General features: G+C 46.4%; 1 protein-coding gene and 1 pseudogene across 2 annotated transcripts in view; one reads left to right on the top strand and one right to left on the bottom strand.

The window, feature by feature from the left end:
- Nucleotides 1-16,778, top strand: part of SLC39A14 (solute carrier family 39 member 14) — a 46,635-nt gene extending 29,857 nt beyond the window's left edge. Inside the window, exons 2-9 of one of the 2 annotated variants that reach the window (XM_007167876.2) lie at nt 1,371-1,648; nt 3,612-3,798; nt 6,869-7,038; nt 9,104-9,226; nt 9,709-9,897; nt 10,015-10,222; nt 11,305-11,489; nt 13,623-16,778. In XM_007167876.2, the coding sequence (XP_007167938.1) occupies nt 1,385-1,648; nt 3,612-3,798; nt 6,869-7,038; nt 9,104-9,226; nt 9,709-9,897; nt 10,015-10,222; nt 11,305-11,489; nt 13,623-13,769 (1,473 nt within the window). In that variant the 5' untranslated portion in view covers nt 1,371-1,384 and the 3' untranslated portion in view covers nt 13,770-16,778. Of the gene's footprint in view, nt 1-1,370; nt 1,649-3,611; nt 3,799-4,621; nt 4,792-6,868; nt 7,039-9,103; nt 9,227-9,708; nt 9,898-10,014; nt 10,223-11,304; nt 11,490-13,622 lie in introns of both variants that reach the window. The other variant, XM_007167877.2, reaches the window with a different exon arrangement.
- A 1,108-nt stretch (nt 16,779-17,886) lies between these two features.
- On the bottom strand, nt 17,887-20,518 carry LOC103005113 (tripartite motif-containing protein 3-like; annotated as a pseudogene).
- Nucleotides 20,519-22,669: the final 2,151 nt, after the last annotated feature.

Below are 22,669 nucleotides of genomic sequence, written 5' to 3'. Positions count from 1 at the left end.
TCTGGTTAAATAACTCGCCCAAGATCACACAGCTGGTAAACGGCAGAGTCAGGATGCAAGTAAGCCTGCTCTTAACCACTTTGCTCTGGTTCCTCTGTCCCAGGCAAGGTCCAGAAGATGGAGTGACCCACGTGAGGCATCATGCCAGAGCCCCGGGTGCCCTGGGGAGGCATGGGAATAACTGCAGTGCCTGGGCTCCTGGGCCTGGATTAAATAGGAGGCTCATTTTCCCCTCCTGGTATTTGTTTATTCACAAATTAAATTATAACTATACTAAGGGAAATGATTAACAAAAGAAAAATCATCCATCCTGCTACTGGAAGCTTTCATTTTTTTCTTTGTTCCTTCTCAGTTCTTAACTCTGATTACATAATTGTTCTGCTTCTTTATTTAACATTAAACTCACGATTCTCCTTTTTATAGCTGCATACTATTGCGTGAAATTGATATAATCCACTTGACCACAACACATCTTTCTGCCAATAGCCTTTTTATTTTTGGATTGCTTCTCTTAGTGTAAATTCTAGAAGTAGAGTTATTAAAGGATTTAAATACATTTATTGTCATATAACTTGTCCAGAGTCATATTATGTATACAGCCCCCAGAAGTATGTTATTCTGTTGTTTAACCTCACTAACATCTGGTTTTATATCTTTTTTAAAAAATGTGTTTTGCTATTTTAATAAGTAGCAAAGTAGCACCCTCCATCTTTTAAATTTGTATTCTTAACAAGCCAGGGAGACTGAGTATTTTTCATGTTGGTTCCCTAATTTAGGTAGTATAGAAGTAATCCTTTGGCGTGTTTGGTGGTGTATATTTTTCCCAGTCTGTTTTTTATCCCCCCTCTTTAAGTGGTAGTGTTCAGGGGTTTTTTTTAGATTTTCCTTTGGAAATTTCAAACATATACAAAAGTAGAGAGAATAGTATCATGGATTCCCACCTACCCATCACTCAGTTCCAACAATTATCAACTCATGCCCAGTCTTGTCTCATCTATACTCTAATGCAAATATCCACTCCTTGGTTATTTTGAAGCAAATCCCAAGTAAGATATTTAATCCATGATGATTTCAGTATCTCTAAAAAGATAAAGACTTTAAACACCCATAGTTTTTCTATACTTTTTTCTTTTCAAATTTGGTCAAACCTATTGAATTTGTTCTTATTTTATTTTCTGTTTCAAAAGAAGGATTTTTCTCAAAAGCTAGGCAGAGGCATTAGAGAAGGAGTGAAGGGTCAGTTTTGATACCAACTGGATTCAGAGTCTGAAGAGAGACCCTCGGGTTTGGAGCGCAGCTGATGGGTTTGGTGTGGAAGGAGAGGATGGGTGTCCTAAGCCTTGCCCTCACCTGGCCTTCTCCTCTTGCAGCCTCACCTGTCACCATGAAGCTGCTGCACCCAGCCCTCCCCAGCTGCCTCCTGCTGGCTCTGCTCGGCGTGTGGACAGCTGCCCCTGAGGCTCACGCTGTGTCCGTGGGGACACCTGCCATCAGCGCAGCCTCTTTCTTGCAGAACCTCATGCATCGCTACGGGGAGGGCGACAGCCTCACCCTGCAGCAGCTGAAGGCCCTGCTCAACCACCTGGATGTGGGAGTGGGCCGGGACAACGTCTCCCAGTCCGTGCAGGGACCGAGGAACCTCTCGACGGTAAGGCTCCTGGCTCTGCCCAGCACCGTCTCTGTCCTTTCAAGGTTCCCAATCTAGTTGGGGGCAGGCGAGCCTTGATGACAGAGCAGAGGGGCCGCTTCTTCCCCCGCGGTCGGGATCAGCTAGTCTGAGTCTCCAGCAGCGCCTCCCGACCTCCTACATGGGTGTTTTGAAGCCCTTAGCAAAGGGCAGCCGTGAAGTAGGGGCTCTCAGCCCTCCAGACCCTTCCTCAGAGCTGCACTGGGATCTCCTGGAACTGCTGGTAAGCTGGAGCTCCCGGGTCAGCTAATATTTCTAAAAGAGTTTCTGCAAAGCCCTTTGCCCGTTATCCTAGGTGAGCCTCAAAGTACCTCTATGTGCAGGTGGCAGATCTTCATTATATCCTGTATATACTGAGATACTAAGGGACCCACAGTGAGTTCTGGAGGGCCCAGGATTAAGACTCAGGTCTTTTGGCTCCTGGTTCTCTGTTCTGTCTTCCATATCATCTTGGCTAATCAGAGTCTGAGGCTGTGTATGGCAGCCAAATATAAGTCAGCCAGTCTTTATCTATCTACTTTGTTCCCTGTGCTGAGTGTTGTGAGAAAGAGAGAAAAATGAGTCATGTTTAGGGAGTTTACTGTTAAGATGGGGAGCTCAGCCAACCAAGAACAGAGTTAACTGATATTCAAATGAAGCGCTAGATGCTGTGGCTTGGATAGTCATTATAGGATTCAGAAATGAGAGAAGCGGGTGAGTGTGCACTAGATGGTCAAGGAAGCTTCTGTGTGGGGCGTCCTGGAGCTTTGCCTTGAAGGAGAGCAGAGTTTGGAGAGACCGAGTGGCCAGGCTGGGGGGGGCCATGTGGCGTGTATGCAGAACCACGGGGGCGTGGTGCACATCTGAGTCAGAGGGGCGGCTGCCTTGGGGGGTGCTCGTGCAGCCTGACCCCAGAGGCCTTCTGGCTCAGCAGCAGGATCTTGGGGTCACCGAGTCCAGCCCCCAGCATTTTTTTTTTTTTTAAGATTTTTTTGATGTGGACCATTTTTAAAGTCTTTACTGAATTTGTTACAATATTGCTTCAGTTTTGTGTTTTTTGGTTTTCTGGCCGCAAGGCATGTGGGATCCCAGCCTCCCTGACCAGGGATTGAACCCGCACCCCCTGCATTGGAAGGCAAAGTCTTAACCACTGGACAGCCAGGGATGTTCCAGCCCCCAGCTTTGTAGGCCCAGAAACCCTCACTCGTCGGCACTCCCAAAGGGCTGGCTCCCTCAGAGACAGAGCCACGTAAAACCAAATTCAGCGAAAGACCGACGTGTAACTGTCTAATTAGAAGTAAAATGGCAGTGTTTCACGGGAACGGTGTGTGAGAACCACTTAACCTGATGCCTCCCAAGGGAACTGAGAGCTCATGCCCACTGGGTAGCCCACACTTGCTCCATGGCAGACCCTGAGTCTTCAGATTTCCCCCGCTTCCTTCCCCAATCTCTGCCAACACATCCTGCAGGCTGGGGACATTACTGTATATGGTCCAGGAGACTACTGTTCCCCTTAGACACCTGTGCTCAATAGCTCTGGAGAAGTATGTGAAATCTGCATTTTACTGTAATAGCTCCCTGGGCTGTTGTAATGTGGCCAGATTTGGTATCTGGGAGAAGCTGTATCTTCAGGTATGCACATAGAGGCATGTTTTCCAGAAGCCACACCCTGGTCATAATGATTGGAATTCAGTTGTTCCCAGAACTTCTGGGTAGCCATTTACAGATGGGTGAGTGGAAGGTATGTATGGGTGGCTGATCTCTAAGATTACTTATCAGTCTTTCAAGTTTAGGGACCACTTTGCTCTCATCCTTGGAAATTAGTCTGCAGGTTCCGTGAAATTTGAACAGTTGCATCTTCTGTTTTCTGTCTGGGAAGGCTCATCAGGGGCAAGGTGTGACTTTGGGTCCTAAGAGGCTCTCTGCCCCTCCCACTTGGTTTCAGTGCTTCAGTTCTGGAGACCTCTTTGCTGCCCACAACCTCAGCGACCAGTTGCGGATTGGGGGGCGTGAGTTCCAGGAGTTCTGCCCCACCATCCTCCAGCAGCTGGATTCCCGGGCCTGCTCCTCCGAGAACCAGGAGAATGAGGAGAACGAGCAGACGGAAGAGGGGAGGCCCAGCTCAGTTGAAGGTGAGCCGGCACGAGAAGGCAGGGCCTGGGCCTGGTCCGTGCTTGTCCGCACGAGGACCGCCGGGCTGATCAGATAGAGCTGCCCGCTGAATGTCTGGCCGCTTATCATCCTCTTATCATTGTCGGGAGGGGCAAGTTGGAGTAATGACTCTACCGGTCGTGTGCTCCCAAGACCGGTCCAGCACATTGCCAGGCCGGGCAGCGTGGCTGGTGAGCGTGCCGTCGTGGGGCTTTTGGACCAGCCTCGAGGTGCTCTTTTTGGTCACTTTTCCATTTTGGTTTTCATTAAACTACCAGGGGGCCAACACCTTGATTTTTGAGTTTAGCATTTAAGGCCTTTCACAGTCTGCCCTCGGCCCACTTCATCCTCCTCCCCCTCCCCTGCCCGGTACCCCTGCTCCAGCCGCGGTGGTTCACCGTGGCCTGTGTGTGCACACGGCTCCCTTGGGCCTGGATCGACCTTCTGCCGTCCTGTCATGCTGGTGTGAGCGGCCTGGCACTTGGTACCTAGCATGTGCCACCTGTGTCACACCCCACGTTGTTTCCTGCTGTCGTTATTTAATTCCTGTGGTCTATAGCCTTTCATGTTTTCATCTGCCCCTCCGTCTGAAAGGTAAGCTGCTTTTGGACAGCAGCTTTGGTGTATATTTTTAGGCTTCTCCACAGCACCCAGCAAGAGGTGGACTCAGCAAGCATTTACTGATGGGTTGGCGGATCTCTGTCTGCCCTGATTGCCACTGAGTTCAGAACGGGCCGCCCCCAGCAGCAAGAGTACCTCCACCCTCAGTAATGGAGGCCCTCGTCTGTTCTTGTTCCTCCACAGTGTGGGGCTTTGGCTTCCTCAGTGTCTCACTGATTAACCTGGCCTCTCTCCTGGGAGTGCTCGTCCTGCCGTGCACGGAGAAAGCGTTTTTCAGCCGTGTGCTCACTTACTTCATCGCCCTGTCCATTGGAACGCTGCTCTCTAACGCGCTCTTCCAGCTCATCCCAGAGGTGCAGTAGCAAAGAAGCGTGCGCGTCCTCTCTCCCTGGGGCGTCCCCGCCCCGCCCCTGTGCTCCAAGGCACCTGACAGCCGCCACCTGAAACATTAACTTCTTCCTCATGTCAAGGGATGCAAATGACTTCTGCCTCTGGATCTCAAGGGCCTCCTCTCACTCCTGGGGCACCCAGGTTTGCCTCTGGCCTCTTCAGGGGATGTCAGATGCAAGGCTCTCAGCGCTTGTCCCCCATGCTGGGGACCTGTCAGCCTCCTTCCCCAGTCAGTGCCTTTCCTAAGCCCTGTCAGCAGGGCTGGAAAGGAAAGCAGCCGGTGGTGGCTGTCCCTGCCCTTGGTCCTCCGGACCCCCCCTCTGTTCTAAGTAGAGGACCTGGCCATACTCAGGTGTGGCCACCAAGAGATGATCCACCTGGAATGAGGTGGAAGGAAAGAGGTTACCGACTGAAAAGTTGTATTGACCTAAAAAGTACGTGATCCTTTTTTTTTAAGCAGGCCCTAATCCACAGTATAGAGGGCCAAACATAGCATCAAGACTATTTAATGAAAAAAGCGAAATCAAAATTACCAAATTAAGGAGAGGGACCCACCGTCCTCCACACCTTGCATCTTGACTTTTTCCTGATAGGACTGACTTCCTGGTACCCTTACTTGACTGTTCTGAAATGTTTGTTGATTTTGTTCTTTAATTGTAACCACTGAGGAGCTAAAAAAAATAAGACCCAAGGTGACAGTCTGCCCACCTGTCAGCTTAGGCAAGGACGTGCAGTGGGGCGATGGGTGATGTGTGGACCTTCTTTGGAAATGTTGATGGCCACCTTCCATAGGCAGCTGCCTGCCCTTTCCCAATCAAAAGACTCTATGGGATGCCCAGCCTTGCCTTGCCTGTTCCCTCTTCATGATGAGGGGAGAAATCTGGTTTAAGGTGAACCATCTTGATGCTATATCAGAATTCCACATGAATCTAGCTAGCACTTCTCAGGGCAGGCCTCATCTTGGGCTACTTTTTTTTCAGCTCCAGAAATTAAATTTATTAATTTTTTTTTCAAGATTGGAAATGAAGTGCTGTGTTGCCTGTTGAATGAGAATACAATAATGGTACATACTCCGCCCCTGGGCTCGCAGGGGAGGCCTCATCCTGGCTCACTTTTGTCCTGCCCGGAGTGTGTGACGCTGGGAAATGGTAGAGGAAATACTTTTCGACGGGGTGATCTTGGAACTCTCTTCTCTACACTGCAGCCCTCTCAAAGCAAATGGAAACAAACAAATAAAGCAAAACCTGAGGGAGTTCCCTGGTGGCCTAGTGGTTAGGATTCCGGGTTTCCTGTGCCATGGCCCAGGTTCATTCCCTGGTCGGGGAACTGAGATCCTGCAAGTTTCGGGGCATAGCCGAAAACAAAAACAAAAAACAAAACAAGGTCATAGGAAAAAAAAAAAAAAAAAGGCAACAAAACCTGAGATGTTAAGAGAATGGATTTTGTGGCCATCGGGCCTTACTTGTCCGTCCCTTCTGCCCTGCACGTCCGACTTTGTTGAGTCCTGCACAGAGCAGACCGGGTGCGGGGAGTGTCCCATGTGCCTGCATAGCGAGGGTCAGACGGCAGCCCAACGGTCGATCGGTCTCTTCCCCTTGCTCTGGTTTCCTGTTCCATAGAGCTCTCGAGTCCAAAGTCTGCTGGGCAGCCCCTGGCTAGGCCTGAGCACGCCTCGGCTACGGGCCAAGGCAGGACCTGCCCTGCCAGGCACAGCAGCCAGCAGGTGGGACTCAGCCACCAGGCAGCGGGAGCGAGAGACGCGGGGTTCCAAGGCCACCTCGAGTTCCTCCCCGTTTCTCCTGAGCTGATTGAAGGAAATTTCATCGGACTTGAATCACTAACAAATGTTCTGTTTCTCTCTCCCTCCCTGCTTGTCTCTCTGATTTTTCTTGTTTTGCCTCCTTTGTTAATATCCACCAAAACCCCCTCCCACTCTACCTCCCGCCCTCTCCACCTCTCTCCCTGAATGGCGGCGGCTGTGCCGTGGGGCGTTCGCCCTTGTCCCTGTCCTGGGTGGGGCTGGCTCCCCCTCCCCGGCAGTCTGGGGGTACGGTCTCCTCTGTGTGACCGTCATCTCCCTCTGCTCCCTGATGGGGGCCAGCGTGGTGCCCTTCATGAAGAAGACTTTTTACAAGAGGCTGCTGCTCTACTTCATAGCTCTGGCGATTGGAACCCTCTACTCCAACGCCCTCTTCCAGCTCATCCCCGAGGTATGGCAAGCCAGGGCCCTTGCACAGGAGCACGCCGCCTCCTGGGGGATGGCGGGACACAGTGGGAGGGCCCTCCGTCTCCACAGAAGGCCTAGAGAGGAGGTCCTCTCCTTTTGGAAAGTGAAGCTAGGACGTAGGCACGAGCGAGGAGAGGCAGCTTAGAGAAGGTTTGAGAGCTGGTTCAAATCCCAGCTCCACCGGCCACAAGTTCTGTGCCCTTGGGCAAGTCACCTGACCTCTCTGTGCTTCCGTTTCCTCATACGTAACACGGGAAGAGTAATAAGGGCGGACCTCAGGGTGATGCCGTGAGGGTTACGTGAGTTAATGTTTCTTAAACACCTGGTGCTCACTGTCTGTTGGGTGGAGAGAGGTAGTGTAGTTAGGTCACGTTATGGCTCCCAATTTGGAGCTTTTGGCACCAAAAACAGAATCCATAGGTCTCAATGAAAAGCTCACTTCTCCTCCGTAGGGCATTAAATTCTAAAGACAATCTGTCTTTTGCATCAGAAAATAAGCTAGAGAGGTATGAGGGTTAAATAATGAGCTCCTAATCCATGGAAGGGCCTTTATATAATAGGTGTGCAGTAAAGTTTTGCTGTTGGCAAAAAAAAAAGAAGAAGAAAAGAAAGAAAATAAGCTAGAGAGAACCCACCAGTCTGGCCTCACACATGTTGATGGCACCTTTGCCCCTTCGCCTGGGCTAACCCGGAAACCCTTCATGAGAGAGGAGGAGCCCAGTGTCTGTAAGACTTACAAGGGCCTTGGAGGGGTTTCTGATCCCGTGTGGTCTCTGCGTAGACCTGCTGATGGCAGGAATCCTGAGGCACTTCACTGTGGGTAGTCTGACAGGCCTGGATGAGCCGGAGGTGAAGCAGAAAGATGACGCCCCGGGCTCCTTATAGCACTTTGTTTTCCAAGATGCGGTTTTGTGTTTTCTGAGTTGATCCTTAGATCACCTCAGTGATGTGTAGGAAACAAGGAATGTTGTACCCATTTAACAGATACAGAATCTGACCTGCACAAGAGCTCATATCTTAGTGCTTTTTGTGGAGAACTGTTAGTTGCCTCTTTTCACTCCACTTTTCCTTAAAACGATTTGACTCTCCTGGAAAGTTGGCCGGAATGAGTAATTTCTCTTCTAGAACTTGACCTTTAATGTCTCTTAGAAAACTACACTAAGAGATTGCATTTCGTCCCTTTAAAATAGAAAAGAAAAACACTTAGCTTTTAAGCAGCCCAGAGTTCCTGGTACTGATGGTCTTTTATCTGGGACCCATTCATGAGAAGGCTGGCGTTTATTCGAGAGGCCCATTTCCTATCAGAAAACTTAGGAGCAGGTCAGCAGACACTTTCCCAAGGGCCCCCTGCACAAGTCGGGAGCATCACCAAGAATGCAATTCTCCTGATTTCTACTCCTGTCTGCTTCCCAATGGAGTCTTCTTTTCTTTCTTCCTTTTGGCCATAATAAGTGAAGTTTCCAGAAACCAAGACAAAACCCCCAAAATTGACACGTGCAGTCACCCAGTCTGCTTTCTTGGTTTTGTGGTCACTGGGAGGTCTGCGGTCAGGAAGATGCCGCAATTCTTACTATTTAACTGGAGAAAGGATTTCCCATTTTAGAAAGTATAACTGTACCATCTCCCTGTGTGTTTACAGGCAGATCAGCCAGGAACGCTATATAACGATGAAAACAAACACGAGCGTCTCCTCCTTAAAGATGGAATCTGCCGGCAGAGCCTGCCCTTGTAGCAAAGCACCAGGAGAAATGAAGACAGAATCCTCATTAAAAGTAGAAAGCCACATCCAAGGCTGTTCTTCCTGAGAGTAAAATTCTAAAGACAATCTGTCTTTTGCATCAGAAAATAAGCTAGAAAGAACCCAGCAGGTCTGGTGATGTGACATTAGGGAAACATCAAGGGCTAGATTTTTGCTGGAAAGGGATTGAGTACATGGCAGAGTTATCCCGGCCTCTTCCTTTCCTAGAGTCAAGTGGCTAAAGAGATGAGAGGGGACCAGTGAAGATTTTCTATATTCTTAAACTCATTTTGTTTTCTTGGGTCCACAGGCTTTTGGTTTCAACCCTCTAGAAGATTATTATGTCTCCAAGTCTGCAGTGGTGTTTGGGGGCTTTTATCTCTTCTTTTTCACAGAGAAGGTCTTGAAGATGCTTCTTAGGCAGAAAAATGAGGTGAGGCCTGATCGTTGGTAAAAGAAGTGCCTCTAGGGAGAGCATCCATCTCAGATATGTGTCCGGTAGTGGTGTTACCTCAGTGCCAATCCAGTGAACTTACCTGGATCCTCCCGCCATGGATTCACACCCACAAACTATTTCCTGAGTAGCTATCTCACTTCACCTCAGGAGGGTATTAGCAGTGGGTGAGGGCGAATCATCAGCCATTGCGAGGAGCAGCTCTAAACACTCTTTGCTGTGCCTCCTGGCAGGAATGAGTGTTGGCCCTGAGGTCAGTCCTCTGAGGTCCGTCCCATGGCAGCACCACATGCCCTTCGATTCAGCTTTCTCCAACACCTTGCCCTAGGTTTCTGTCCTATCGCCTGCTTGTGTTTTCTTGGATGGTGGGAGTGAGGTCTCCCCGGTGTTTGGAGCTCCTGCTGGGTGGGTGGTTTTGGTGAGCGTTGCACTGACCCGACCCCTCCCTGTGGTCCCTCCAGCATCATCACGGACACAGTCATTATGCCTCTGAGACGCTCCCTTCCCAGAAGGACCAGGAGGAGGGGGTGACGGAGAAGCTGCAGAACGGGGATCTGGACCACATGATTCCTCAGCGCTGCAGTGGCGAGCTGGACGGGAAGGGCCCTGTGATGGACGAGAAGGTCATCGTGGGCTCCCTCTCTGTCCAGGTCAGTGGGCCATCCACTGCTGGGCAGGCAGGGGCCCTTAAGCGGTAATGGCCTTGATGACTCGGGCCTACCTTGAAGGTCCGTCGTCCACCCTTTGACAGGGGGGCTTTCTTGCAGGACCTGCAGGCTTCCCAGAGCGCCTGCTACTGGCTGAAAGGTGTCCGCTACTCTGACATCGGCACACTGGCCTGGATGATCACCCTGAGCGACGGCCTCCATAATTTCATCGATGGCCTGGCTATTGGTGCCTCCTTCACCGTGTCTGTCTTCCAAGGCATCAGCACCTCGGTGGCCATCCTCTGCGAGGAGTTCCCACACGAGCTAGGTAAGTGTGTTGACACCCCGCCCCCCAGCCCCTTCCGCTTGTGCCGACTCCTCCCCCCACTTCAGAACACACATTATAATTAATTAACACATTGTCTATGCTATGTGAAATCCAACCACTAATTCTCAACAGCTGAATTAATAATTGAAAATTGATCATTGGACGGGACTTCCCTGGCTTTCTAATGGTTAAGACTCCACGCTTCCACTGCAGGGGGCACGGGTTCGACCCCTGGTCAGGGAGCTAAGATCCCGCATGCTGCGCAGCGTGGCCAAAAAAAGGAAGAAAGAAAGAAAGAAAATTGATCATTGGAAATGATGGCATTTTTTACTGGGATGGTTGTTTCCCCAAAGTCCCATAACCTGTGGCTGTTTCCTCACCTCTACACTGGGCTTAATGCTGGTACCTTCCTCACTGATTTATCGTAAGAAACAAAAGGAAAAAGTAGTGAAAAGGACTTACTGCGTACCATACACTATTCTAAGTGCTCGATATAGGTTACCTCTTACATCCTGTTAATCTTCCAAAGGCTGAGATGTGTGTTAGAAGTCTGGTGGGTAGAAGAAATAGATGAACCAGGGGTTGGAAGGTCCTTGGTTTTATCAGAGGGAGAGTGTAAAAAGCCTAGACTGTTTGGAGGCTCAGACACTCAAGGTCATGTCCTGGCTTTGCCACTTATCGGCTTGTGACTTTGGGCAAATTACTTTAACTTCTCTCAGTCTCAATTTTGTTTTCGAAAAATACCATTCATTGCAGTTTTGAGGAAGGAAGCTCCTTCTGTTTCACCATCAATCAAAAGAGAAATGAGGCCACTGCTAGATGGTTTTCTCTTTTGAAAATCCTGTGCATTGTGTTCAGCCTCTAGGTTGGATGTACACTCCCAGCCTCGCAGATGGAGACAGCCCCTCGGCGTGGTGGTCAAGGGGGCCCTAGTCTTGTCACTGTGATCTCCAGTCTGGGGCCATCTTGATTTTCACCCACACTCCATCCAGCGTTTAAGCATGTCCTCATCAAGTTGTGTGTCCCACGACCTAGTATGAATCTTCTGTCCGCACCCTCCCCTCTTGTTGTCCCCACCATAGGAGACTTTGTCATCCTGCTCAATGCCGGCATGAGTATCCAACAGGCTCTCTTCTTCAACTTCCTCTCTGCCTGCTGCTGTTACGTGGGCCTGGCCTTCGGCATCTTAGCTGGCAGCCACTTCTCTGCCAACTGGATCTTTGCCCTGGCTGGAGGAATGTTCTTGTATATTTCTCTGGCTGATATGGTAAGTCTTCCATAGTTTTAATGCCTTGTAGGCAAAACTGGATCGGGTTATGAAATTCATTGGATTGGGAGGACAGCTAAGGGGCATTAGTTAGTTTTTTTGTTTTTGTTTTTGTTTAAAATAAATTTATTTATTTATTTATTTTTGGCTGCATTGGGTCTTTGTTGCTGTGTGCGGGCTTTCTCTAGTTGCGGCAAGCGGGGGCTACTCTTTGTTGCAGTGCGCGGGCTTCTCGTTGCAGTGGCGTCTCTTGTTGTGGAGCACGGGCTCTAGGCACGTGGGCCCTAGAACGTGTGGGCTCAGTAGTTGTGGTTCGTGGGCTCTAGAGCCCAGGCTCAGTAGTTGTAGCGCATGGGCTTAGTTGCTCCACGGCATGTGGATCTTCCTGGACCAGGGATTGAACCTGTGTCCGCTGCATTGGCAGGCAGATTCTTAACCACTGAGCCACTAATAATAACTTTATTGAGGAATCAAGTCACATGCCACACGATTTGTAAATAACAGTGTTACTGTTCAATGCCTTTTAAGGGAACATTAGATTTTAAAGGATGAAAGGCCTATGTTCCTTTAGCATATGTCGTTAAAGAAAATGATGTATCTCAACTCCAGGGTCCTTACTTTAAGTATTACAGAATAGAGACTTATAGATAAAGAATGGGGGGGAGGGAGGGAAGGAAGGAGAGGAAATTACCCATAATTATTCTCCCCCAAAACAACAACACTTGGGTTTGTTTCTTTTTCATCTCAGTGCATTGTGTTTGTTTTTAAATAACTAATCACATGGAGTACACAATTTTATACCCTGGTTTCTTTTTTTTTTTTTTTTTTACTTAATACATCCTAGACATTTTTCATGTGGCATACTCTTTAAAAGCATCCTTTTCTCATTAGCAGTAGTATTTGGTGAGAGGATTTACCTTCTCCAGAACAAGAATTGCTGGTTCAGAAGGGATGCGTGGTTTGAGGTTTTACTATATATCGCCAAATTGCTTTCTAAAAAGCTTACCCTTCTTTAATTTACATCATTAGCAGTGTCTGAAAGTGTACATTGTACCCGCTAACATTTGGTATAACCATTTAAGTAGTTTTGCGTTTGCTAGTTTAATACCTGATTTGTTGCATCTTTCTAACTAACAAGGTTGATTTCCTTCCTTGTTGGCATGACATGTTCTTTGGCAGGTTTGCATGAATTATTTTCCATATCCTCAGAAAGCAGTTTTTTGTTTTTGTTTTTTTAAAATATTTATTTATTTACTTGGTCATGCTGGGTCTTAGTTGCAGCAGGCGGGCTCCTTAGTTGTGACATGTGGGATCTAGTTTCCTGAGCAGGGAACGAACCTGGGCCCCCTGCATTGGGAGCGCAGAGTCTTAACCACTGCACCAGCAGAGCAGTCCCGGAAAGTAGTTGTTTGTTTGTTTGTTTGTTTTTTATAACATCTTTATTGGAGTATAATTGCTTTACAATGGTGTGTTAGTTTCTGCTTTATAAGGGAAAGTAGTATTTTTGATGAGATGATGAGAGCACTGACCACCATGGTCCATCCTCAGCCCATGGAAACATCTTAGATTCTCTCCTCCGGTGGGTGGCCCTCCCTGGGGTTAGGGTATTTTTGTCACCTGCCTTGCTGGCCAGCAGCAAGAGGCCTTGAGTCATGGCAATGCTTAGTTCCATTCCATGCTGGCCCCTTAACATGGTTGCTGAGTTTCCCAAACAAGTGACAACATTCTGATAGCAAAAAGACCTTTTGAAGTGTTTTTTAAAGATCACAGTAATTTTTATCAAAGTGGTTATTTTTAGTCCGCATCTAAACACATCCAGGGTTACATGCATGTATAGTACTCTGTTTCACTTCCATAGCTGTAAAGTAGTGGTAACCACCTTGGAGAAAGGCTCTAACGTTTAAGTTCTAGAAGTTATTGCTGTTGATTTTCTTTCTAAACCAATCGTATGTTATATATCTTTATTATAATCATATATTTATACTAATGATTGTGGTGGCCTTATAATATAAAAATATAATAATAGTAAGTGTTGTAATAATTGTTAGGTAATATATATATGACTGAATTGTCCTGCACTTAAAGGTTAAGAAAGGAACTGCAGCTCTCTTGTGTTTTTTTCTTCTTCCTCAGTTCCCTGAGATGAACGAGGTCTGCCAAGAGGATGAAAGGAAGGGCAGTGTCTTGATCCCCTTTGCCATCCAGAACCTGGGCCTCTTGACTGGTTTCAGCATCATGCTGGTCCTCACTATGTATTCGGGACAGATCCAGATCGGGTAGGGCCTTGCCAGGAGCCGGCGGGATTGGCAGTCTGGCCCTTGGCTGCCGATCCCTGGCCCGAGGACTCCTCATCCAGGAAGCACCTCGGAAGAGGCAGTTCTATTAAAAACTGTGACATGGAGACTGTATTCCTGCATTCAAATGTTAGCTGTTTTTAAAATGCTGTATCCTAGGAATAAGCTGCCCTGGTAACCAGCCTCTTAGGTAGTGCCTCTCTCCCTTTCCTCTTCTTTCTCAGAGTGATTCTGGAACTGAATGCAGCTTAAAAGACAAGACTAACTTTTTTCTCTGGTTACCCTGGCCTCTTTCTCTTCCAACCAGCACTGAGACATTTTGAATCCTTTGCCCGACAATGCAAAAAAGATAGCCAGGGCTCACAACTTGGTTAGAAATATCAGGAGGTGAATCTATAGTTTGGGGCCCATAAATCTAAATGTGTTTCTTCGGCCTCAAGGTGACCCATTTTTAAGCGAATCCGCCTATTTTTACAGAAAAGGTATAGAAGACAGGAATCCCTCTTATTTTTTCAAAATCTGTTCAGTTGCCTATTCTTTCAAAGAGAACTGAAAGCTGGAAACAGATGAGTAGGGCGGGAGGGAGAGGCAAGGATCACCCTGAGATGGGGGTGTGTGTCTTGTCAGGACGGTTACCTGTTCCCACTGGGATGCTTGGCACCGGTTCTGCACCTGGTGTTTCGTGGCCGTCCAGGTGAGCCAGCAGGTAGGTTCTGTTGCCTGAACCTCCCCACCTTTTGGATGAACACTGGCAGACTGGAGGGCAGAGAAGAGAGACCTGTGAGAAATCCGTTGGCTTTGCTGTGATTTCTACCCCCCTTTCCCCACCCCCATCTCCTGGGAGACTCCCTGGAAGCACATTCTAAGCACACTGACGATGCCCGTGTCAGAGGGCAGACTGCACAGATTTACCTCCCTGGTCAACAGTTGTGCTGACAGGTGGCAAGCTGACTTACAGAACTGGAGTGCAGCTTGTGGTCTTCTTGACAAGGGTAATCAGAAACGGAATCAGTGCAGGCAACATTTAGGGTTTACTAATTCCATAAGTAACAGTGCTAGAACTCTGAGATGGGAGGTCCAGAGCTTGGATGGGGGCATCCCTGGGGTTTGCAGAATAGAGGACCCATGGGTTCTGCTGCACCGTCTGGGGTTCCCCCGTCCTCCCTTACCCCAAACAAGCAAGGGCGAATCCTGTATTGAATTGAATAGGAATTGTTCTAACTCTCTTCAGAAAAACGGATTGATAGACAGACTTGTGTGTGAGACCGTAGGCCAGCCGCCGGCCCTGTGGAGCCCTCTCCTCAGAGCTCTGGCTTGGAGGGGAGCTAATCTCCAGGTTCACTAGGTGAATTGCTTTATTATTATCATATTGATAATGTGAGATTCTTTAGCCACTCTGGGGAGCCGACCTCTCCAGAAGCCTTCCTCAGTGGTGCCCACAGTCGCAGCCCAGGGGCTGTGTTCACAAACTGACTTGTGCACGTGGCTGACGAGTCCTGGTCCGTCGCCACCACCCGTTAGTTTTTCCGTTCTGACAGGAAAACTTTCCACTCTATGGTAGTTAAAAGCAGCATCTACTCTGGCTTTTTTCCCCGCCCCCGCCCCCCCAGCCCCTTGGGAAACATCCGTCAAACCAGGACTATTCTTGAAAAGAACATGAGCGGGAAAACCGCTGGTGATGCTTTATAAGTTTTTCTCATCTTGCCTATTGACTTTGATAGATTTGAGAATGGGCAGAAGAAGAAGGAAAACTCAGTTCTCACGATTCTAGATGAACTATCAGGACAGACTCCTGGTAGGATTATGGTCCAGTTTTTACCAAAGAACCAATTCCTTGAATGTTGGAATCTAACTTTTTATATTGTCATTGTTACTGTTTTAAAACGATTCTTTGTCTTTTCTGTTTGATTTCCCTCAAACTGCTTGCAGGAGCTAGCAGGAAATAACACTCAAACCTTAGGACTTCAGAAGATTTTGCTTCCCTTAATTCACATGGATGTATTAAATTTATAATTTTAGCATCCCCTATAGATCTGTCATTCCTTACAAATACTGTTATTCTTGGAGTAGAATCCTAAGTAAGAGTTAGTGGGTTTCTAGTTTTAGGAGAAGAGCTCAAAAATGTAACCTTGAGCAAATTAAAAAATAAAATACGAAGTAGCAGGGTGCCTTCCCTTCTCTTGCACACCTATATTAAGAACTAACTTTCCTTTCACAGACAGCTGCCTCAAAGGGAAATTCTCTTCAAACTAATTGGTCCAGAGGATAGTCCTAGTTTGAGCTTAGGGGTGGAGACACTGAAATCGTGCAACTGATTATGTGTTGCCATTGGCAACAGGTTTTCCTCAATTGAAAATGTGGCCATTTCTTTTTGAAGTGTTGGATTTGCTGTTTTAAGCATTTGTACATATTAGAAGTCTGAGGAGTAGCGAGTTCTGAGGACCTTTTTCACCTCTGGCATTAGCATCTTCACCCTCCCTTTCCCTGCGTGGACCGGCTCCCATTAAGGATAACAAGGAGAGTATGTGTCACGTGCAGGAGCAGTGACCCAGGAGCAGGGGTTCTGCTGCTTCTCACCCTCACCCTGGCTTGCAGGTTGCCTTCTGTCCTTGCCCCAAAGGTTTTTGTGTCTAGTGTCAACTTAGGTCTTTCCTTCATTGGTCCTTCACCCTGGGTTTTAAAAAGAAGGCTTCTCTGTTCGGGTATCCTAAGACCTGTTTTTAGTAAGTCCTCTTCCACATGGCAATGTGGAGATGGTAATATGTTGGAAATCTGCTTAAAAAACGAAAAGTTGTCTGATTTTTGCAAAAGAGAGAGGTTAGATTTTTATTACTCATATTTCCTTTTACAGTTCTGCAATTCCATCACAGTATTTTTTTAAATAACTCAGGTGTTATGAGGATAAATTAGAAAAAAAATAACTTAAGTTATGTGGACTGTAAATGTTTTTATTTGTAAGATTCTATAAATAAAGCTATATTCTGTAACTGTTGAATTGCAAGTGTCATCTTTGGCAATAACGTGGGTGTAATGAAGACTGTTGAACACAAGATGGGGGTGGTGTCTTGCTAACTTATAAAGCTTCATTTTACTGGTCCAGCTTACCTTTGGAGAGGGGTTTTAGAAGGAACCTCAAATAGCATAACATACTCACTTTAAATGATTAACTTATCTTTTAATGGAGCCCATGACTTCATCAGTGATGGAAGAACTGTGGTGTTTCCTAAGAAGAGCTTTCTGTCACACTGTTTTCACTTGTATAAATCCATGATTTGAAACTTGGAGAGTACACTTGGTTCATTTAAACCACAGCTCCTGTATGTCTTATAGGGAAACGTTCTGTCCTGAGACTTAAAATTCTAAACCTGTTCTTGTTTCAATTTATTCAAAGGGCCAGGGATCTGTTGTTTATCTTCGACAACAAAAACGAGCAGTGGGGTAAAAGAATTGATGCCATCTTAATACATACACTAGAGATTCCCAAATGCCTGTTGCTCAGTCCTCCCAGTTTTTTAAAACTCAAGAATAATATATTAAGTGGCTCCTGTTGGTATTTTATTTTTTTATTTATTTATTTTTTAAAAAGATTTTTATTTATTTTTTTTAAAATTGATTAATTAATTTATTAGTTATATTTGGTTGCATTGGGTCTTCGTTGCTGCGCGCGGGCTTTCTCTAGTTGTGGTGAGCGGGGGCTACTCTTCGTTGCGGTGTGCAGGCTTCTCATTGCGGTGACTTCTCTTGTTGTGGAGCACGGGCTCTAGGCCGTGCGGGCTTCAGTAGTCGCAGCACGTGGGCTCAGTAGTTGTGGCTCGCAGGCTCTAGAGTGCAGGCTCAGTAGTTGTGGCGCACGGGCTTAGTTGCTCCATGGCATGTGGGATCTTCCCGGACCAGGGCTCGAACCCGTGTCCCCTGCATTGGCAGGCGGGTTCTTAACCACTGCGCCACCAGGGAAGCCCCTTCTATTGGTATGTTAAATTTCATTAAGTAGCTACTATATTGGACTAACGTCTGCTACTGCTGCTCAAAATGATAGTCGCTCTGTCTTTCGGCTTGTGCCACCTCTGGAGAGCCTGCCCAGGCTGGAATTAGTGCCTCCCTGTTCACACCTCAGTTACTGGACTTGCACTGTAATCTCTCTTGTTCTTTATAAACCGAGTTCCTTCTGGGTAGAGGCAATATACCTGGTTTCTTTCTGTGATACCAGCACCTGCCACACAGAAAGAATGAATGAAAAGACGAAATGAAATGCCTGCAAGTTCTGTGTTGATGGAAGGGCTCCTTTTCCACTGGCAGCAGTTCCTGTTGTGTTTTCCTGTGTTTGGTGTTGGTTTTGCTAATGCCTTGTTTCCTGGTCCTTCTTTATTTAGAAACAGAAATTTGAGAGGTGAATTTGTGGCCAGTATAGAATAGAGCTAAGCAGAGTAAACAGGTCACTAAGAAGATTAAAACTTTGATCTCAGCCATCTCTTTGTAATACTGCTAACCAGCTAAGCCATTCAGGACATTTTTGGTGGAAGGTGAATGCCCTTCTCCTATCAAGTTGTTTCTGCACACTCTTCTTTACCATTCAGTGATGCTGAGATCTGATTTGAGCAAAATCCATTTCGAGAAATAATGAGGACACCAAACATGGACGCAGGATTTTTGATTCGTGGGAAAACAAAATGCTCATCTATTTTAAAGATTTTTGTACTCTTAATGATCCAATGCGATACACGTGGACTTCTCAAGAATGATAGGTTTGAATCCCAGCAGAAGTGAATCCTTTTCATCCTTCTGGAATAAACTGAATTATATTCCATTTAAATATTAAAAAAAAAATGGTGGTTGGAAAAGATCCACAGGTCCTTATCATCTCACAGCTAAGTATGTTTAGATCTGTCAGCCAAAAAAGTATTTTCAACATCACAATTCTTGCCAGATGTTTCTTCAAGGTTTATTTTAGATGAAGGAAGGGAGTTAACAGACTACCCTTCCCGTATAACAGCAATCTTAGATCCTAGCAGTGGATGGGATCCCGAAACAGTGGCATCAGTTACAGTTAAGGAATAACCTAAAAGTGTTCTAATTCTGGCAATCAGAAGCCAAGAAGTAGTTCTTTCTTCCATTAGGCTCTGGATTTTTTTTTTTTTTTCTCCATCTGTGGTTTGCTTCTCTATTGAGGTTGCCTAAGAATGAACTTAGGCAATAATCCACAGGTTGTTATAAATATACGTATGTAATAGAAAACCATCAGGAAATTCCTAGCAGAGGCCCCTGGAAAGAAATTTTTTGATGAGGTAATTCTAAATGAGAAATGTGCTCTTAAAATACACGTCGTCCTACATTTGGCTTTTTGTGTGAACTCATTTCATTAAAGAGATGGGGTATTGCTGTCTTTGTGTGGCAAACAGACCATCAGAGGGCCTTGTGCCCTGGACTACGAGGCTGTTCCGCCCCAGGCTGGGGGAGTGGGGAGCAGATTGAGGGGACGGGGGAGGTGTGTAAAAAGGGTAGGGGGAAGCTTTGCAGACATCATTGAGACCACAGTCTAGGCCCACCCAGTTAAAAGCAAGAAACGAGTAAATAAAGAGCAACCCTGGGGTTGGGAGATGGGGAAGAGGAAGGCACCAGGGCACCCATGCCCACAACCCACGTTCAGGGCTGCCAGATTATGGCCAGAGCCTCTTGTCCAGTCAGCCCTAGGTACATCCCTGCGTGAGCTAGACCGGGCCTCCATGCCGCTACTGGTGTAGCATAGGCCTCATCTGCTTTAATTATTAAGAAAAGGGTGCATTGGCCGAAAGTAAAGAATGTCCATGTTAAAAGTAAAGATTAGATGTCTCCCTTCCTGGGACGCCAATGCTGATACTCCTTCAATGATAAGACTCCTTTCCCAGATGCCAAGGTCATACTGACTCGCTGTGTAGTGCTGATCTTTTTTTTAACCTTGAAGGAATGTATCCCTGACTTGTTTAATGTTCTTTGTTCTGACAACATATAAAACTGCTGAAAACCATGCTTCTCTGGAACAGTTCCTCAGTTATCTGAGATGCTGTCTTGAAGCTGCAGTCCTCAGTTTGGCTCAAAAAAACTCTTCTATTCCTATTATAGATTGTTAATTGATTATTTTCGTTGACACCAGCATAGGCCGCCACCACGACGGGGGCATCGGAGGTCAGTGCCAGGCTCCGTGGGTGCTGCGATGGCTCTGCAGACTTGATACGAGGACAGGAAGGACCCAGAGCCGTGCAACGCCTGGGTGCCGCGCTGCCCTGGTCAGCCACAAGGGTGCTGCTGCTGGAATCCACAGCTACTCCCGTGGGGGCGTTGAACCGCCCGTTGCCCTCCTGTGGGAGCCAAACCTGAAGAGGAACTCTGCCAGCCCCGTCCACCTTCATGGAATGGTTATGGAAATCTATCGCTACAATCTCATTCTTGTTCACAAGATGGGGCCCTGCAAAGTGTTGGTCAGTGGCCTCATGGCCCCCAAAATGGCCAATCAGCTTGCCACTGGGCCAGAAGGTAAAGATGCAGCAACTTGTCAAACACAATGATATGTCCATTCACTTCTATGGCTACTCCCTTGGAGCCTATGAGGCAACCAGCTCCAATCTTGGTCTTGAACTTGCCCTCAGAAGAAAAGATGCTGACCCAATGGTTGTCATAGTCTGCCTTGAAAATGTCTCCATCGGTGTCCACTGCCACACCTATGGGCACTGCAGCTGCCCAGGGGAGGCCCTCGAACCCCATAGTGGAACTTGAACTGGTCCTCATTGGAGAAATCCTGGATACCACGGTTATCGCTGCCTGTACCTAGATGTGGACACACCCTGTAAGTGGATGGATTCATGCTTCTCCCTTCCAGGCTGTCCTTCCTTTTGCTGCCCTTGCTGTGCATGAAGCTGGGCCTCTGCAGGCGGTGGGGATTGGGTACTGGGCTTCACATTGTCCAGGGAAGGTGGCAGGTCCCAAGACGCCAGGCAGACATGCTTCTAGGCTAACATTTTTATATGCACCAAAATCTAAGAATGACACCCAGGCCGGTTAAAAGGAAATTCCTTCCAAAACATGATGTTAACCTCGTGGGTTTTAAGGAAAAGAAAACAACTAATTCAATAAAGGACACATTTTTTTCTTCCTTAAAATAAAGGATTAGGTCTTTAATTATAGATGCTCATAAGGAAGGAAAAAAGTCTCTTTGATCTACTGTATCCTCCCAGAATAGGAGATTCTTTCAAGTGACATGTTCCCTTTAAGTTCTTGAGGTTAATGAAGCAAGCTCTTTTGAAGCTGGTGTCTGGTTGTATCCTACAGGCATACCCTCCCCTTTTTTTTTTTTGATTGGAGTATAGTCGATTTACAATGTTGTGTTAGTTTCTGCTGTACAGCAAAGTGAATCAGTTGTACATATATCCATTCTTTTTTAGATTCTTTTCCCATATAGGTCATTACACAGGCATGGCCCTTGAGATGAAATATCTTTGCTGCCAAATTCACATGGTTTAAATATTTTGTGGTAATTCTCCAAATAATGTAGATCCCCCCCATCCCATTTCTCTTGAAAACTGCATGAGCGGGAGAAAGAGATTAAATTTAGATTTTTCTTTTCTGGGAAAACTAACTTTTAAAAAAATTAGATTAAATTGATTTTTCAGGATAGATGGTTCAGTTGTGTATGCTAATTAAAAGGGTAGGTAAAATCTAAACATTAGAGATCTCAACATTATTTTCATTTGGTTTTAAGGTGTGCTAAATTTATTCCTGCAAAGCTATTTCCCCAATTATGCTCTACTTAGCTTAATAGAAAACTCTTTAGCATTCCTTTGTTCATACATTAAATTTTTGCTTGAAAACTGCCTTGATCTAGCTGATGATAAAATTTTTTTCATTGAAAATTTTAATGCAGCCTTTTTTTTTTTTTTTTAAACCTTGGTACATCCTTTACATTCTATTTTTTTATTTTTATTTTTGCGTGTGTTGGGTCTTCGTTTCTGTGCGAGGGCTTTCTCTAGTTGCGGCAAGAGGGGGCCACTCTTCATCGCGGTGTGCGGGCTTCTCACTATCGCGGCCTCTCTTGTTGCTGAGCACAGGCTCCAGGCGCGCAGGCTCAGTAGTTGTGGCTCACGGGCCCAGTTGCTCCGCAGCATGTGGGATCTTCCCAGACCAGGGATCGAACCCGTGTCCCCTGCATTGGCAGGCAGATTCTCAACCACTGCGCCACCAGGGAAGCCCTAATGCAGCCTTATAAGCTAGTTTAAATAAGAAAGCCCTTAGAAAAGTGTTTAACTTTGATGTTTTTGAAGCAAATGAAGATAAGCAAGAATGGACTATGTCTTGGTCTTCAGCCAAAAGGGCACAGGATTTTGAGTCCAAAAGAATGGATTTGTGTCAATTCCATCGCTGACTGGCTGTGTGAACTCTGATATGTTTAACCTCTTCACACCTCAATGTCTATCTACGAGGTAGAAATGATCATTTCTATACTATCTACCTGCATAAACGTAATGAGAAGTAAATGTATAAGAAAGCGCTTTATAAATTAAAACTCTATACCAGTGGTCATTAACATTTTATTGTCTGGATTCCTTTGAGAAACTGAAAAATATATGCTTTCCTACACATTTCTCACACATACCCCAAAGCACTTAAAAATATACTCAAAACCTTTATTTCATTTATAGTTTGGACCTGGATGGGGAGGGAATGATTTGAAACCCTGTGGTACAGCAAATGCAAGAGCTCTGGGACAGAAGTGAGCTTGGTCTGTTTGAGGTTATTTGTATAAATTGCAGTATATACAGTATAAACAAGGCCACTATGTCTGAATTGTAGTGGATGTAAGGGAAGAGGTTTGAGCTGAGTTCAAAGAAGTAGACAGAAGTCTACTAAGAAGTAGATCAC

Source organism: Balaenoptera acutorostrata, chromosome 6, assembly GCF_949987535.1.
Source record: "Balaenoptera acutorostrata chromosome 6, mBalAcu1.1, whole genome shotgun sequence".
Classification (NCBI taxonomy): domain Eukaryota; kingdom Metazoa; phylum Chordata; class Mammalia; order Artiodactyla; family Balaenopteridae; genus Balaenoptera; species Balaenoptera acutorostrata.
Note: the sequence above shows the minus strand (reverse complement) of the source record. Positions and strands in the feature narration are given on the sequence as shown.